Raw genomic sequence first — 17,146 nt, 5'->3', positions numbered from 1 at the left:
CAGAATCAAATTTTACAAGTTTCTTTTTTTTTACAGATAAACCGAAAAAATCTAATGAATATATGGATCTAAAAGAACAACGTAATGCCAAAAGGATGCCTAGTGTGGATATCAAACTTACCAATCGCAATTCATCGGTGGGTAGCGATATTAAACTGACATGTGGCATATCGGGCAATGATGTAGAGATACGATGGTTTAAAGAAAACACTGCTATTGAGAACAGCGCTAAATACAAAATCACGCAAAAGGATGGTTTATCTTGTTTAGAAATAAAATCAGCCGATTTGCAAGATGCAGCTGTATACAGATGTGTTGCGGCAAATAGAAACGGTGAAGTGGAGACTAGTTGCCTCGTGACACTGTATGATGTACCTACGAATAAATTTGGCACTCCGCCAATATTCACTCGTAATATCAGAGGTATGTTAATCGATTGTTAAATTTAAGTTTGTGTGTTTTTTTTTTCAATTGATATTCACTGATGCCCTACATAAAAATTAGAAATGAACATTTACATTTAAATGAACGGATGAATGAATGTAAATGCATTTAATACTCAATGTTAATGTAGGGTGTCTTAGATGCAGCTATTATTGATTTTAGATTGATTAGTGTGTTCTCTTTTTTTTAATGATATTAATAGTTTAAATTAATTATTTTAAGATAAATAGGAAATTACTAACCAACTATATTTGCCAGAACAAAAAAAAACCTTTTGATTTTCTTAATTATTTTCGATTAATTAATTAACACACTAAATACAAAATACTAATATACTATGCAATAAGTTAAATACTAAAATTATACTTAGTTCATGTGGATTCAAAAACAGGTAGGCGGTTATTATTTAAAAGTATTATTATGATATAAATTATTTATTAATTAACAATAATATTCTAAGGTCAAGTTCAGTTTTGAAAAAAAATTTTCGCAATTGCTGTGATATTTATTTAGTGAAAACTTTTCGTATTTGATTGCGTTTGATTTCGAAAGTATTTAAATTTGTAAATAAAAATAAAATTTACCTTCAAGTTTTAAGCAAAAAATACAAAAAAAAAACAAAGTTTGATAAATCGTTACCGAGTCCATGACAATAAATTAATTATAGATTCTTGGCAGCCAATGCAATTAGAACACAAACAGATCAATCGTTTCGCAGATCATTTGAAATTTATTTTTCGAAACGTACGGTTGTTTCAGTTCGTTCGGAACAGTCGAATCATATACGTCGCCACGAACGGACCGATCGCCGATCACGTCCTTAAAAGTTAATATATATTTCAAATTTAACGAATCGTGTTTAATAACAGCCGAAACGAAAACGGAAAAATAAATATAGAAAAAAATATAGAAAAAATCGAACAATTTTCCGAAATATTTATTAATTATTAGTTGTGTGACCTCGTAAATCCTTTATTTAAAGAGTGTCTACTAGCAACGATGGGTGAAACGGAAGGTGAAACCACGGCAGCCGATGGTCGTGGCTCAGAGGAGCCAGAGGCCGCACCTGCTCAGGATACTTTGCAGGTGCCCGCTCAAAAGAAACGTAAATTAAAATCACCTACTCCTGGCAGTTTGCGTGGTCGTAGTGCTACACCAATACGAGGCCGTTCCCAAACTCCTTTCACCTTGTACATGACAAGACGTAGTGCTACTCCCTCCACATGGCGTAGTATAACTCCTTTTTTGAAAAGGGAAGAGAAAGAAAAAACTCCCTTTGAATTGGGCAGAGATTTAAGAACTCTTCTAACATGCAACACTGCTGTGTTTGATCGTGCTTTAGTTATGGATATATCAGAACCTATAGAAGCCCAAAAACCTGTGCGTTACATAACCTCTGATCTCTCAGTAATTGATCGTGCTGCTGTAATGGACGTTTCTAATGTTGAGGTTATCTATGTAGTTGAAGAATATGAAGAGTACGAAGAGGAGGAAGAGGAAATCATAGAGGAGGTAGTAAAGCCCAAGAAAAAGCCCAAGGGTAGCAAGAAAGGACGCACACCACGTAGATCAGCCGAAAAGGATGGAAGTCCTGCTGGTTCAGAGGGCCAGGAGGGCGAGGCAGGTGAAGGTCAAGAAGAACGGGAAGAAAGTGTTGATCTAGAAGAATCCGATGAACCCGCTAAAAAGGGTAAAAAGAAGGGTGCTGCCAAAAAGAAGGAGAAAAAAGAAAAATCCCCTAGTCCAAAATTATCTCTGAAACTTGAAATGGGTGGTGGGCAAAAGGCCAGTAAGAAGATGTTTGATGAAAAACAACAACAACCGGCTGGACCAGCTCCAAGACCACCACCAAAGAAAAGCAAATTGGCTTTACAAATGGAGGAGCAGGCAAAGGCAGCTGCTAAGGCAGCCGAAGAGGAAGCTGCTAAAGCAGCAGCAAAGAAACCAGTAGAAACCTTTGAAGAACGTCAAAAACGTCTAAAGGCTGAGCAAGAGGAGCGTGAGCGAGAAGAAGCCGAGAGACGGGCTCAAGAAGAAGCTGAGGCTGCTTTGGCTGCTGAAGAGGCCGGTGAAGAGGAGGATGAAGGTGGTGAGGGAGGTGAAGGTGATGAGGTAACCGAATACGATGACGGCAGCTCTCGCTATGACGAATCGAGATATGACGAAGAGTCAAGATTAGATGAAGATGAGGAAATGGATGAAGTTGGGGAATTGCCAAATGGCAGTAGACGTAGTAGCAATGAATCCGAAGGCTTTACACGACCCGATCCAGATGACGAAGAACGCTGGAAAAAGATTGCCGAAGAGGAAGGTGAGGAGTTCATGCAGCAAATGCGCAAATATAGCTTGGCTGTACGAAAGAGTGAAAAACAACGTGATGCCGAATGGCAACGTTTACGTGACCAGAGACGTTTGCCACATTTCATTGTTTTCCTATCTGATCGCACCGTCGAAGCCGGTCATAATGTGCGATTGGCCTGTGCTGTTGGCGGTCCTGAACTTTCGGTTAAATGGTTTAAGGATGGTCGACAACTCGAAAGAGATAATACCCATCGTATTATCAACAATAATAATATGTTAGCTTTAGAAGTAATAAATACAACCATTTTGGACTCTGGCGAATATTCGTGTGTTATTGCGAACGTTAATGATGAGGTTACTTCTTCATGTTACGTTACAATCTATGAAGTTTTTAAAGATCAACCAGCACCACCATCATTTAGATTAGTCAAAGGTAAGAATGGGAGTGGAAAGAGTTTCGGAACAAACGAAACAGAACATTTATACTATTACTTATTGGGGTAACAAATCATTTTCAGAATACTATCACTTGCGTGATGATGAATTGACCATTGAGGTGCATGTCCATGGTGTTCCCAGACCGGTAGTAACCTGGTGGAAAGGTGCTTTTGAAATCAAGCCAAATGTTAAATTTACCAAACTGGAGGAAGCTCATGGTGTATATAAGCTCTTGATCTATAAGCCCAATAATAGAGATAGTGGAGTATACACTTGCAAAGCTATTAACTCTAGTGGAGAAGCCCAAGTAAATCATGCGGTTGAGGTGGCTAAGAATCTACACTATCATGTGCATGGTATATTCCATGCCAGAGATCGTATTCAAAGAGATAAGGAACAAACTGCCAAAAAAGCTATGGAAGAAGCTCTCAAATCTAAAGGAGAATCCGATAAGAAGAGAGCTCAGGTAGAGGTAAGGTCTAGAGGTCCTAGAGCTTCGCCCGAAACTTTAGTTTCTGATAGACAAAAATTGAAATTTGCCACCCAACTGAGGGATCGTATGGCTTTGGAGGGTTCAACTGTTAAACTGGTTGTAACCATAATTGGTCCTGATCCGGCATGCAGATGGATGAAGGATGATAAGTGGGTCACTTATAATGATAAGGTAAAGAATCGCACTGAAGCGGATAAGGCAATAATCGAGCTAATAGATGTTACTTCGGAAAATTCTGGTGTCTATAAATGTGTTGCCAAAAATGAATTTAGCGAAATAGAGACATCTTGCTATTTCAAGGTATATGCGGCGCAAGCCGAAGGCGATGAGCATGAACCAATTTTCGCACTACCACTAAGAGGTATTTTGTTTTTTTACTATTGCCATTGTATGTGTATCGACAAAATTGGCGTTTGTTTAACAATCGGTCAAAAAAACTATCTATCTACCTATCAAGCGATCGATCAATCTTGTGTCATTTAATAAAAACAAAATACAAACATCGTTTGATCTTTTCACAAGTGTTTCTGTGAATGTAACTGCAATAGCAGTAGCGTTAATGTGTTGGTATGTGTGTGTGAATATTTTTAAGTATTGTGCTGTGTTAACGTGGGATATTCATTTATATGTATGTTGCCAAAAATAGTGTCACATATTCGGATCACTTTCTATCTGTCTCACATAAAAAATAAAAAAAAAACACAAAATTACTATAACTTTTACATCTTCTCAGATGTTTATCATTCTTCTCAAAACGATTTGATTCTCGACACTAAGATACGTGGCAATCCACGACCAGTAGTTACTTGGATAAAAGACCAAATACCCGTCGTACTTGATGATCGCATTGTGCAGATCGAACATTTAGATGGTATTTGCGAGCTGATCATTAACAAGCCCACAGCGAATGATAGTGGCAATTATACTTGTGTTGCACAAAACAAACTAGGCACTCAACAAACCTCACACTCAGTTGTTGTTGATGTTCATCAGTCCAGACGCTCAAGTGTTTTATCCGGCGTTATGAGTGATTCGGATGCAGGCAGTAGGAGGGGAGGTGCTGGTGCAGGTGGTGAAAAAGCTGGTCGGCCACCAAAATCTAAAAAGAAGGATGAAGAAGGTGATGTATCATATGAAAGACGCAGCCGTATGCCTGACCCTTCGCCCAAGCAACAATTGTACTTTACAACATATTTATCAAATCGTTATGTTTTGGTCGGTTCCAAAGTGAAATTGCAGTCGGTAGTTAATGGTCCTAATCCTACAATGAAATGGACCAAGGATGAACAAAACGTTCCCTATGGTAATCGCATAAGAAATATGAATCGTGAAGGTTTGGCATGTTTAGAATTTTTGAATTGTCAACCGGAAGATTCGGGTATTTATACTCTAATCGCTCAGAATGAATTTAGCAAAATAACCTCATCGTGTCAGCTCCATGTTTATACTCCAAACGTTTCGGCCGATGTCGAACCTGTTTTCGTGCGTCCCATTAAAGGTGAGCATAATCAATATATATATCTATATAGTCTATATGCAAATCGTGGGGTGGATGAGGGAAGGGGGTATAATGTATTGTGTAACAATGCACAAGTGTGAGGCAAATAAACGATTGCATTTCTTATGCAATAGTTTATTCAACAATTTTTTTATTTTTAATTCTAATTTGCTTTTGGTTTTCTATTAAATAGATACTTATCATTTGAATTCAAATGAATTAATTCTGGAGACTGGTATTCGTGGTGTACCTCCACCACAAATCCAATGGCTTAAGGATAATATTGAAATCGAAAATGCTGGAAGATTCCATATTTTCCAACACGCTGATGGCAACCTCGAACTTGTAATCGACAGTCCCAATGACAAAGATAGTGGCAAATATATTGTGAGAGCTGAGAGCTCCGCTGGCAAGGCGGAAATAGCTCATCATGTTTTGTTTAGAGGAAAAGAACATCATATTGCCGATAATATACATGGTGTTTTCCATGCGGATAAGAGCCTATTGAAACCAAAGCGTGAGGAGGTAGAGAAACCAAAGGAGACGGCTAAATCTGAAGCTGAATCGGAGGGCGAGGAAGGCAGTAAGGGTAAGAAACGTGTACGCAAGCCCAAGAAGGATGATGAGGAAGCGGAAGCCTCTTCTGCTTCAGCCTATGCTACCGATACTGGTTCGGAAACTAGTAGTCTTAAGAAACGTGAGAAGGTTATAGGTATACACTTTGCCACCGCCGTTAGGGATCGTGTAGTTGCCGAAGGATCCAAGGTGAAAATATCCTGCTTCTTGGAGGCCAAGGAACCTCAAGTTAAATGGTTCAAAAATGATGAACAAATACAAAACAGTCAAAAGATCCGTGGTCGCTATGTGGAGGGTTTGTGTACTTTGGAGATACCTTCGGCTGCGGTAGATGATTCGGGAGAATATAAATGCTGGGCTAGGGATGAAACTGGTGAAGCTTCTACTTTCTGTAGACTGGAGGTGTACTCTGATCCGGGTACTGGAGATGTACCACCAACATTTACCCGCAATATTAAGGATACTTATCATGGCAAGATTAATGAGGTTCAACTGGATTGTCATGTGCGTGGCTTGCCCACTCCCACCGTTACCTGGTCTAAGGATGGCGTTAAAATAGAACCCAGCGAAAAGTATCAAACTGTGGAACATGAAGACGGCACTTTGGAACTATTCATTATGGATCCAACACCGAACGACAGTGGTAAATATGTATGTCAAGCGGAGAATCGTGAGGGCCAGGCTGAAATCGCTCACATGGTCACTGTACAACCAAGACGTAGACGACCAGTCTCACCATCCAGGGACAGGCCACCGGCATTGCCACCCACACAGGAAACCGAAGAAGAAAAGGAAAAGAAACGCAAGAAGAAGGAGGAAGACGAAGAAGGTGGTGGCAGAAGACGTGAAGTGCCACCTCCACCAGATCTAAAAAAACGCATCTACTTTAGGAATTTCTTATCGAATCGTACGGTTAAGGCAGGCAGCAATGTCAAATGGATGGTTAGTATTGATGGTCCAGATCCCACCGCTCGTTGGTTCCATGGTGATAATCCCATTGCATTTGGTCCCAAGAGTAAATTGTCTATGCAAGATGGCATTGCTTGGTTAAATTTGATTGACGTCACCGAGGAGCAAAGCGGCGTATACACACTAAAGGTGAAGGGTTCAGAAAATGAAATTGTTTCCACTTGTACTTTGTTTGTCTATAGCACTGGCAAAGAAGAATTAGTAGCCCCTACATTTACAGTTGGCATTAAAGGTATGTTCTAGAGTTAAGATATATATGTAGAAAAGTCTAAAGTGATGTCAAGTGATCTGTCTGTCTCTCAAGTGAAAATGTTCAGGTATGTTCATGCTATAATTATTCATAGTTTCCACTTATAAGTAGTTCGATCAGTCATTATGTTTTAATCTCATGGCAATTTATGTTTGAATGTTTCACAATTTCATTTCCACTTTAGATGCATATCATTCTCATGAAAATCATATAACGCTGGAGTGTAAAGTTTCCGGAAATCCTAAACCAAATGTTTACTGGCAAAAGGATAATACCTTGTTATCGGAGGAGGGTAACAAATATAAGTTTACTGATCTACAAGATGGTGTAAGACAATTGATCATACAAAATCCCGTAAAAGAAGACACGGGTCTTTACACTTGTTATGCGGAAAGTGAAAGCGGACAAATGAAAATCAGCAAATTTGTAGACATCTCGGATTATATGAAAAAGATAACCGAACGTAGAGCATCCAAGTCATATAATGAACAACGGGATGTTGGGGAATTAGAGAAAGCCAAAGATGAAGTTGACAACAACGAAAGGCAAGAACAAAAGTTACGCTCTAGAGAGGCGAAATTTAAACTTAATGTTGAAACTCCTATGAAACCTATGACTATTGCCTCGGGAACTAAGGCTCAATTAATCTGTTATGTCAGTGGTTTAATTGAAGATGTTTATTGGTTGCGTGGCGATGAACGTGTTACCAAAGATTCACGCCACAAAATCTACAATATCAATGGAGCCTTAAGTTTAGAGATTTATGATGCCCGTCCCGATGATACCGGTGAATACAAGTGTGTAGTACGTAATAATCGCAATTCTACAGAATCTATATGTAAACTAACGGTTTACGATAGTACAAAAGCAGAATTGCCAACAAGTTTCTCGGGTCCCGTGACAGGTAAGAAGTTACTCAATAACCCTAAACAAAAGTATAGAGTATAAGGCGCTTAACTGTGTAAAGTTGCTTAAAGAAAGAAGTGTTGGCAAACACCAAGCAATAGATAACGTTGTAATCTTCGGTTTGTTGATTTTATCATCATCTATGACTGAATGGACCTAGTGTCCGGATGAATGGTCAGCAGAACTGAATACTTATTGTTGCTATTGACAAGGCTTATGTTTTAAATAATCCATGCAAAGAAATGGTCTGGTTTTGTAACGCTTTCATTTAAATATTTCTAGCTACTTTCGATGCGGCTCGCTGTGAAATCATACTATCATGTAATGTTCATGGTCGTCCATGTGTAACATGGATTCGTGACGATCATACTATATCGAATAATCGTTATCGTTCTGTCGAGGGAATCGGTGGTGTGCGCAAACTTATTATACGCAATCCTATACCCTCAGATTGTGGTACTTTCTCATGTTTTGCCGAAACGAATGAGGGCATTGAATCGATTACAAAAGTTATTAAAATAGCTGATCTTAAGAAACTTATGACGGCTGCTGCTGAAACAGAAATCAATGGATTCTCAGATACAAGTGAAGATAAACTCAAACGAACTTTAAATGTGGTCGATAATGATTCGGTAAATCAAACACGTTTGTCTCTGGGTCGCAGTACCCAGGTGGCATCACAAAGAAAACCATTGTTTAGTACTCTATTGCACGATCGTACCGTAGCCGAGTGTTCAAATGTTCGTTTAAGTTGCAGCGTGGTTTACGATGGTTGTACGAGCATTGAATGGTTGAAGGATAATCAACCTTTACCCAAGGATACACGCTATCAAACTATATTCCATAATGGCGAAGCCATATTAGAAATTTTCGCGGCACAAGAAAGTGATAGCGGTCGTTATACATGCCGGGCTACTAATGATTATGGCGAAAGTTTAAGTCAAAGCCAATTGCGCATTTATAAACATTACGAGGATGCTCCACAGCCAGCAACATTCGTACAGTCCATTAAAGGTATTTATATGGGAGGTGTATATAGGGGGAACGTTTTTGACAGATTATTTAGTTTATTATAATCTTTTCAGAATGGACTTTTAACGAGACTATTGACTAAAATATAGACGAGACTATAGACTGGACTAGAGTATATATTAGACTATAGACTGGACTATAGACTGGACTATAGACTAGACTATAGACTAGACTATAGACTAGACTATAGACTAGACTATAGACTAGACTATAGACTAGACTATAGACTAGACTATAGACTAGACTATAGACTAGACTATATACTAGACTATAGACTAGACTATAGACTAGACTATAGACTAGACTATAGACTAGACTATAAACTAGACTATAGACTAGACCAAACTAATCTATACTACTTGTCTACTTGTTTATGAAAAGAAAGGTATTTGGAACCCCTTTCATTAGGCACACATACTTATCCAAAAACTAAATATTCTAGATATGATGAAGATTAAAAAATTTTGTTAAACATATTGAGTTTTGAATATTTTACTCATATCTCAACCATATAACTTATAATATCTGAATCATCATATATTTCCTTAAATTTGTTTTCAGATATGTTATTATTTAACTCTTCTTTTTCGCAGGACATTACAATTACATAATTATCAACATATATTTGAATGTTTTTGAATGTTGTTGTGATTTTTTTGTCCAGTGTGTTTTTCAGAACATGTTCCTAAATTTTTGAAAAATCTATGAACCAAGTATTAATAATGTTCTTTTTATGCAGACACCTATTCAATTAATGAGAATGAGTTGGTTTTGGATTGCCGTGTACGTGGTAAACCACGTCCCGAAATACAATGGTTGAAGGGAACAGATATGCTTATGCCAGGCGATAAATACATACAAATCGATCAGCCCGATGGTTACTCCAAATTGATTGTAACTAAACCGACCGAAAAGGATTCTGGCCTATATGCCTGTGTGGCTCGTAATGAGGTGGCTGAAAGTAAGATTACCCATCAAGTTGATTTCAAGGGACGTGAACGTTTTGCCTTGGAAAAGACTATGGGTTATTTCCATCGTGATCCCAATAAGCCACATTTCGTTACACCTTTGGGTAATCAAACTGTTTGCAATGGCGGTACAATTGCCATATCGGCTGAGTTTATGCAGACTCATACACCCATTGATGTTCAATGGTTCCGTGATCGCCAGCCTTTGGCCGGTCAACCTAATGTTACAACATTCTATGAACATGGTGTTTACACTTTGGCCATTATGAATGCTCAGGCTGAGAATGAAGGTACTTATACTTGCCGAGCTCAAAATGCTTTCGGTCGCATCGAATCGCATGCAAATGTTGATGTAGCCGTGGGTGTTTCGAAGGATGAACGTCCACCGTTGTTCCTTTCAAGACCCGAAACGGAAATGAAGATTGCTGTTGGTGATCCCTTCTCGATTTCCTTTAGAATTGCTGGTGATCCAAAACCAAGATGTAAGTCTAATTGTTATCGATTAACTTAATCATTAATATTAATGCGGAATTATTATTTGTGTGTTTAGTGACTTTCATGAAGGGTACCAAAGATATTACAAAATCAGATCGTGTAAGCAAAGAGGTTTCGGATGATTATACCAGATTTACCGTACAAAAGTCACAAATTTCGGATTCTGGCACTTACTTTGTAGTGGCTCGTAATAATAATGGCACTGACCGAATATTCGTTACCGTAGAGGTTAGTGTTAATTGTTAATTATTAATTATGTATTGTGTTTTATCATTTAAATGTCTCATTAGCCTAGTAAGTTTGTCTGTAAGTCAGCATTTTGTGCCGTTAAACTTTTCCTGTCCAAATTGTTCTTTATGGGTTTCTTTTTACTTATTTATAAATCTATATCTTTTCCTTTTTTTGCTTTTTTAGATTAAAACTCCTAAAAAGAAAGATTAAATTCAGCTTCAAAACTTGCTTGCTAATTTACAGCTTACATGTACTTGCCAAAAATAATTTAATCATATTTTAAACATAAAACCGAAAGAAATTTATATTATTCTGAATTTATTTTATTACTATTATTTTTTTTTTAATTTAATTTATTATTACTTGAGTTTTTTTGTTAATGTATTCAATGTCACAAACTCGTTATCATCTATATAATTAATTTAGGTTATGCCCAGAGCACGTTCTGAAACTCCTTCGGCTCCTCGTTGGGGTCTAGCACTAGAAAGTTATCCCGATGTTTCATATTTCAAAGGTAAGTTTCAAGATTTTACTATTATATTTTTGTACATTTTTGTTATTTTCGAATTGTTTGTACAACGTTTCTCAGTGGGAGAGTTCAAAAAAGAAGGAAAAAAATCTTTATTTTCAGAACTTATTAAGGAATTACTTTTAAATTAAGGCTTTGAATTTTGACATTGTTGAACTTCTGGGAATGGCCGAGAAAAAAATGCCATTTATAAATCTACCCCAAATGTCATTGAGATCTTAATCTTTATTCTAAAGCCAAAAGTCAATAGTTTAGTGAATAGTCAATTCTATTGTCAAGAGTATAGTCTTGTCAATAGTCTAATTTATAATCTAGTCTATAGTCTAAAGTCTAGTCTATAGTCTAAAGTCTAGTCTATAGTCTAGTCTATAGTCTAGTCTATAGCTTAGCCTATAGTTTATTCTATAGTCTAGTCTACAGTCTAGTCTTTAGTTTGTTCAATAGTCTATAGTCTAGTCTATAGTCTACTCTATAGTCTAGTCTATAGTCTAGTCTATAGTCTAGTCTATAGTCTAGTCTATAGTCTAGTCTATAGTCTAGTCTATAGTCTAGTCTATAGTCTAGTCTATAGTCTAGTCTATAGTCTAGTCTATAGTCTAGTCTTTAGTCTAGTCTATAGTCTAGTCTATAGTCTAGTCTATTGTCTAGTCTATAGTCTAGTCTATAGTCTAGTCTGTAGTCCAATCTATAGTCTATACACATGTTTATAATCTAATGCGGATTTATATTCTATATCTTTGGACTGTCCCACCGTGCAATCTGTTATTTCTAAACATGTCCTTTGTTTATAGCGTTTGCAACTTGTTGCAATCATTCCAATAATTCCTTCAACATTTATACGTGTGTAAGTGTGTATGTAATTTTGTAATGTTGTTTATCCACAAAATGTCTGTCGTTGTTGATGAAAAGAAAGTCTTTGTCATATAAAAACCATTGTAAACTGTTGTCCCTTTAATTTGGTCTTAATTTAGACAAATAAATAATAATTTTATATATATTCCAGTTTATTACAGGATCTAAAAGAAAATGATTTGATACATAAATATTTTCCCAAAAAAAATATAAAAATAAAATGCACAGGTTTCGACCCTGGATTAAAAATACTCATTTTGAGTACAACAACGACAACAGCAATAGCAACAACAACAACAACAAAAATAACAGTTGTATTTACTTTTTGTTTTCCATTGTCACCGATATTTAGTATTTAGTTTTTCATTTAGCTCACGATTGTATTATGAACGTGATTACGAATTTTGTTAATTTTTTTGTTTTTCTTAAATTTAATTTACTTAATTGATTTTATATATTTTGTTTATTTCCAAAATGGATTATGTCACTCTAATCCAGGTTTACATTTACGTATAACAAACACACTTACAAACTTACATACATACATATAAAATTAAAAAATATAATAAAAATAAAAATGTTTCTCCGGGGAAAAGATAAAAAATTGAAAAAGAGTTTTATTTTGTCTCCTTAATAAATAAGTATTGCAAATAAATATGAATAGAAATAAATATGAATAGAAATAAAAGATCTCTAAAGAAGATTGTTTGTTTTATTAGATCCGCCGGCTGCCATTTCAACAGAACCTCTGCTTATAGATTCTGGTCCAACACACATTAGTTTGTCTTGGGGCAAACCGCCCACCAATAATTCTGCTCCTGTTATAGCCTATCGTGTAGATGCTTGGGTGGTGGGCCATGATGGTGGTGCCATGTGGAAAGAACTTGGTCTTACTCCCATTAACTCCTTTGATGCTTTCAATCTGAAATCAAATGTAGAATATCATTTCCGTGTAACACCCAAAAATCGTTATGGTTGGGGTCCTTCGGTTCAGACTTCGGCCCCCTTGCAAGTGGGTGGAGTTGAATGTTTGCCTGAGTTTACGGTGATTTTGCCCGGTCAAGTTAAGGCTTTACTAAACAAGGAATTCGTTTTGGAGGCTGTAGTACGTGGCACCCCTCGTCCAGATATTGTCTGGTATAAGGACGGCTTACGCATAAGTAGTAATGTGGAAAGTGAACGTGTTAAAACACGCAAAATAGGATCCACCTGTACTTTGACCATTAAGCAGGTAACCGAAACTGATGCTGGACGTTACACCTGTGAGGCAACAAACTCTAAAGGTAGAGTATCTACATTTGCTCGTCTACAAGTTGTCTCCGATCCTAAACTATTTGAGGCCGATAATCGCCTTAAGGAAATTGTTCGTCAGAATAATTTAGCTGCCATAGGAGATACTTTACCCATTTTTACCATGCGTCTCAGAGATAGACGTGTTCAGGTCACCTATCCAGTACGTTTGACCTGCCAAGTAGTGGGACATCCTCAGCCTGAAATAACCTGGTACAAAGATGATGAGCTTTTACAGTCCAATAGACGTTGTCTTATTACGGAAGAAAATCAATTCTTTACATTGGAATTGGCTAGTGCTCAGCTTAGTGACAGTGGTATTTATACCTGTACAGCTAAAAATGAATTGGGTTCGGTGTCCTGCCATTGTTCTTTGGTGGTGGATAAGGGTATACGGGCCTATATATCGCCCGAATTCTATATGCCACTCGATCCTCTCTATATAGTACAAGAAGGTCAAGAATTACGTTTAACTGCCAAAGTTGAAGCTTATCCTGCAGTCGGTGTATCATGGCATCGTAATGGTGTAAAATTACGTCCTAGTCGAAGATTGGCCGTCTCCTTAGATGCAAATGGTTTAGTGGAATTGATCATATCCGAAACTACTATACGCGATGCTGGTATTTATACATGTGTAGCTTCAAATGCTGTGGGTAAACAGGAGAGTATGTGCCGTGTGTGTATAGAACAATTGGAGGAGGAAGATGTTAGCAAACAAATCACAAGAAGTGTTCCAGCTATATTCACAAATGATATGCCGTAAGTATTTCAAACTTTTATATTGTTGACTTAATTGTATTCATTTTGGTTTTGTTTTCTTTCCAGTTATTCCAAAGAACCTTTGTTTTTGGTTAAGCCACGTTCTAGTGAAGCTTATGAAGGTGATACAGTCATTATATTCTGTGAAGTTGTGGGTGATCCCAAACCAGATGTTGTTTGGCTTAGAGATTTCTTAAATGTAAGTATTTCCCAATAATTTCTAAACCTTTTGTTTGTATTTCAGAATTTAAAGGAATTTCAAAAATTTCTAATTAAAATTTTGAAAATTGTTATTGTATTTTGCAAACACTTCATTTTATAGATTAAAAATTACTAAACTTTTGAAATTCATTTTTATAATACTGAGATACACTTTCTAATTGGTTTAAAATAACTTTATAGATCGTTTCCTGAGTACTTATTTACGAAATTACTTTTTTTCTTCTCTATATATCTACTCACTTGCGTTATCCACTAAGACTCTAAAATAAAACAATATTTTTTTCAATAAAATAAATAAATTTTTATATAGGAAAGTCAAGAACCTTGACCCAGTTTTTCATATTTTTGTATTTGTTTAAATATTTCCAAATTGAGCTTTATTCCAAAAGAAATTTTGAGCGTAATTTTGCTTTAAGCTTATTGTGTTGTGTGTGCGTTTTTGTTGAGCTAAAAGCGAAGTTATACTTGCAACTTGTTTGCAAAAATGAAAACTATGATTCACGAAATTGTGATTTTATTATTTTTTTGTTTTATTTATAATAACAATGTTGCACATTTGTAAAAATTATATATACGTGCATGTGTGTCCAATATAAAGAACGTATTATTTAAAATAGGGATTATTTCCGGAAATTACTTTAATGCAAAAACTAGTTTTGCAAGAGTGCAAACCAAAGTCTGTTTGTCTGTAGTATAGTCTAGTCTGCAATTTAGTCTATAGTCTAGTCCATATTTTAGTCAATAATATAGTTTACAGTGTAGTCTATAGTTTAGTCTATTCTATAGTCTAGTCTATAGTTTAGTCTATAGTCTAGTCTATAGTATAGTCTATAGTATAGTCTATAGTCTAGTCTATAGTCTAGTCTATAGTATAGTCTATAGTCTAGTCTATAGTCTAGTCTATAGTCTAGTCTATAGTCTAGTCTATAGTCTAGTCTATAGTCTAGTCTATAGTCTAGTCTATAGTCTAGTCTATAGTCTAGTCTATAGTCTAGTCTATAGTTTGGTGTATATTCTACTCTATACTCAAGTCTATAGTCTTGTCTTTAGTCTAGTCTATAGTCTTATCTATGGTCTAGTCCATGGTCTAGTCTATGGTCTAGTCCATAGTCTAGTCCATAGTCTAGTCTATAGTCTAGTCTAAAGTCTAATCTAAAGTCTAGTCTACGATCTAGTCTGTAGTGTAGTATATTGTGTAGTTTAATGTCGATTGTATAGTTTAGCCTATGGTCTCGTCTATAGTCTACTCTATAGTTTAGTATATAGTCTAGTCTATGATCTAATCTTCAGTCTAGTCCATAGTTTAGTCAATAATTTAATCTTTAGTCTATTCTTTAGTCTAATCAATTCATATTTAGTCAATATTTTAGTCTATAGTCTAATCAGTGTTCTAGTCTATAGTTTGGTCTATAGTCTTGTCTAAAGTCCATGGTTCAGATAAGAAATGTAGGCTCTACCTAAGATTAGGATATTTTTGATGCTTATACCACATAACTCCTCCAAGCAACAACGATGCAATACTTTCATTGAATAATGGTCAATAGTAAAGGAGGTGAGTAGGTTATTCCCCTTGCTGTTCATGATGACAGTTATCATTAGATTCGAGTCCATTATGGCTGATAACAGCATGGTTAACTGTTCTCTACGAAACCTTAACAATAAGCTTGCCCTGGAAGCATTGTATAGAGGCCAAATTGACCTCGTAGTCTATAGTCGATATAAAGGATGGAGTTGCTTCAAAAATAGTTCTAACAAAATCTAAGCAATTTTGTGTTTATGTATCTCTGTTCAAGTTAGTTCTTCCCTGCATATTTTTGTATAATGCTGACGCTCTGCACCAGCCGAAATGCACACAAAACAGTGTGCACAGTTGCGCAGTTCAGTTCATCTTTGTGAAACTGAAATGATTTAGTTGCATTAAAAACGCTGAAACAAATGTTACTTACGAGAGTACATAACAAAATCTAAGATTTAGTTATGTTTTGTTTCTTTTTTTCACTTTGTAATAATTTCAAAGTCAAGTTCATAAAATATGTTAAAATAAAAGTTATTTTTATATAAACCAGATACCACATAACAACAACATACAATAAATTACAGTTATTTTTGTTAAATTTATTAGCAAACAAAAACAAATAAATAAATATTAAACAAAAACAAAAAAAATCAATAAGAAAATATTTTAAATAAAATAAAGTTCTTAAGTGGGCTATAGTTAACTTTGTAACTCGGTTAGGCGTTAAAAAAGTTATAAAATCGTTGGTAAATTATTATAAAAATTTAGTTACTTTTAAACAATAACGGTAAACGGTTAATTAAAAAGAAACAAAAACAGATTGTTAATAGTTGTGCGTGTGGTTTTGAAAAAATAAAAATAAAAATAAAATTATATCAATAAATTTAACAATAAAACACGTATAAAGTTTTTAACAATTGTAAAAAAATTAAAATATTTATATAAATGCTAAAAAAGTGCATAATTAAGTTTTAAATTATATCAAAAAAAATACCAAACAAAACAACAATTATATGCTTTGTTAATTTCTTAACAAAAAACACTAAAAACTATTAAAGCAAAATTGTCATATTGGATTACAAATTGTCTGACGTATTAACACCATATTCATACATAATCATATTATTTACAAAGATATGTAAGTGTATATTATATACAGTAGAGGTATTCAATTTTCATTGCATATTACTTTTAGCAATATAAAATATTATTGTTGAAATGCATAACAGCTAGTTTCTCAAAAACATTTGTGTTTCATGCAGTGCATTGTGCATATAGATAGATAGATAGATAGATAGATAGATAGATAGATAGATAGATAGATAGATAGATAGATAGATAGATAGATAGATAGATAGATAGATAGATAGATAGATA

At 35.5% G+C, this 17,146-nt stretch overlaps 1 protein-coding gene across 7 annotated transcripts in view; it reads left to right on the top strand.

The window, feature by feature from the left end:
- Positions 1–17,146, top strand: part of LOC111680462 (myosin light chain kinase, smooth muscle) — an 80,417-nt gene that overhangs the window by 36,568 nt on the left and 26,703 nt on the right. For 5 of the 7 annotated variants that reach the window (XM_046955490.1, XM_046955491.1, XM_046955488.1 and 2 more), the window contains 8 exons: positions 37–423; positions 7,154–7,873; positions 8,158–8,889; positions 9,647–10,357; positions 10,426–10,598; positions 11,028–11,115; positions 12,702–14,031; positions 14,098–14,230. In XM_046955490.1, coding sequence (XP_046811446.1) covers positions 37–423; positions 7,154–7,873; positions 8,158–8,889; positions 9,647–10,357; positions 10,426–10,598; positions 11,028–11,115; positions 12,702–14,031; positions 14,098–14,230 — 4,274 coding nt within the window. Of the gene's footprint in view, positions 1–36; positions 424–1,177; positions 3,179–3,263; positions 4,038–4,409; positions 5,175–5,367; positions 6,952–7,153; positions 7,874–8,157; positions 8,890–9,646; positions 10,358–10,425; positions 10,599–11,027; positions 11,116–12,701; positions 14,032–14,097; positions 14,231–17,146 lie in introns of those variants that run through there. The other 2 variants (XM_046955493.1, XM_023442108.2) reach the window with 2 other exon arrangements.

The sequence above is a fragment of the Lucilia cuprina genome, chromosome 6 (assembly GCF_022045245.1).
Source record: "Lucilia cuprina isolate Lc7/37 chromosome 6, ASM2204524v1, whole genome shotgun sequence".
NCBI classification, from domain to species: Eukaryota; Metazoa; Arthropoda; class Insecta; order Diptera; family Calliphoridae; genus Lucilia; species Lucilia cuprina.
Note: the sequence above shows the minus strand (reverse complement) of the source record. Positions and strands in the feature narration are given on the sequence as shown.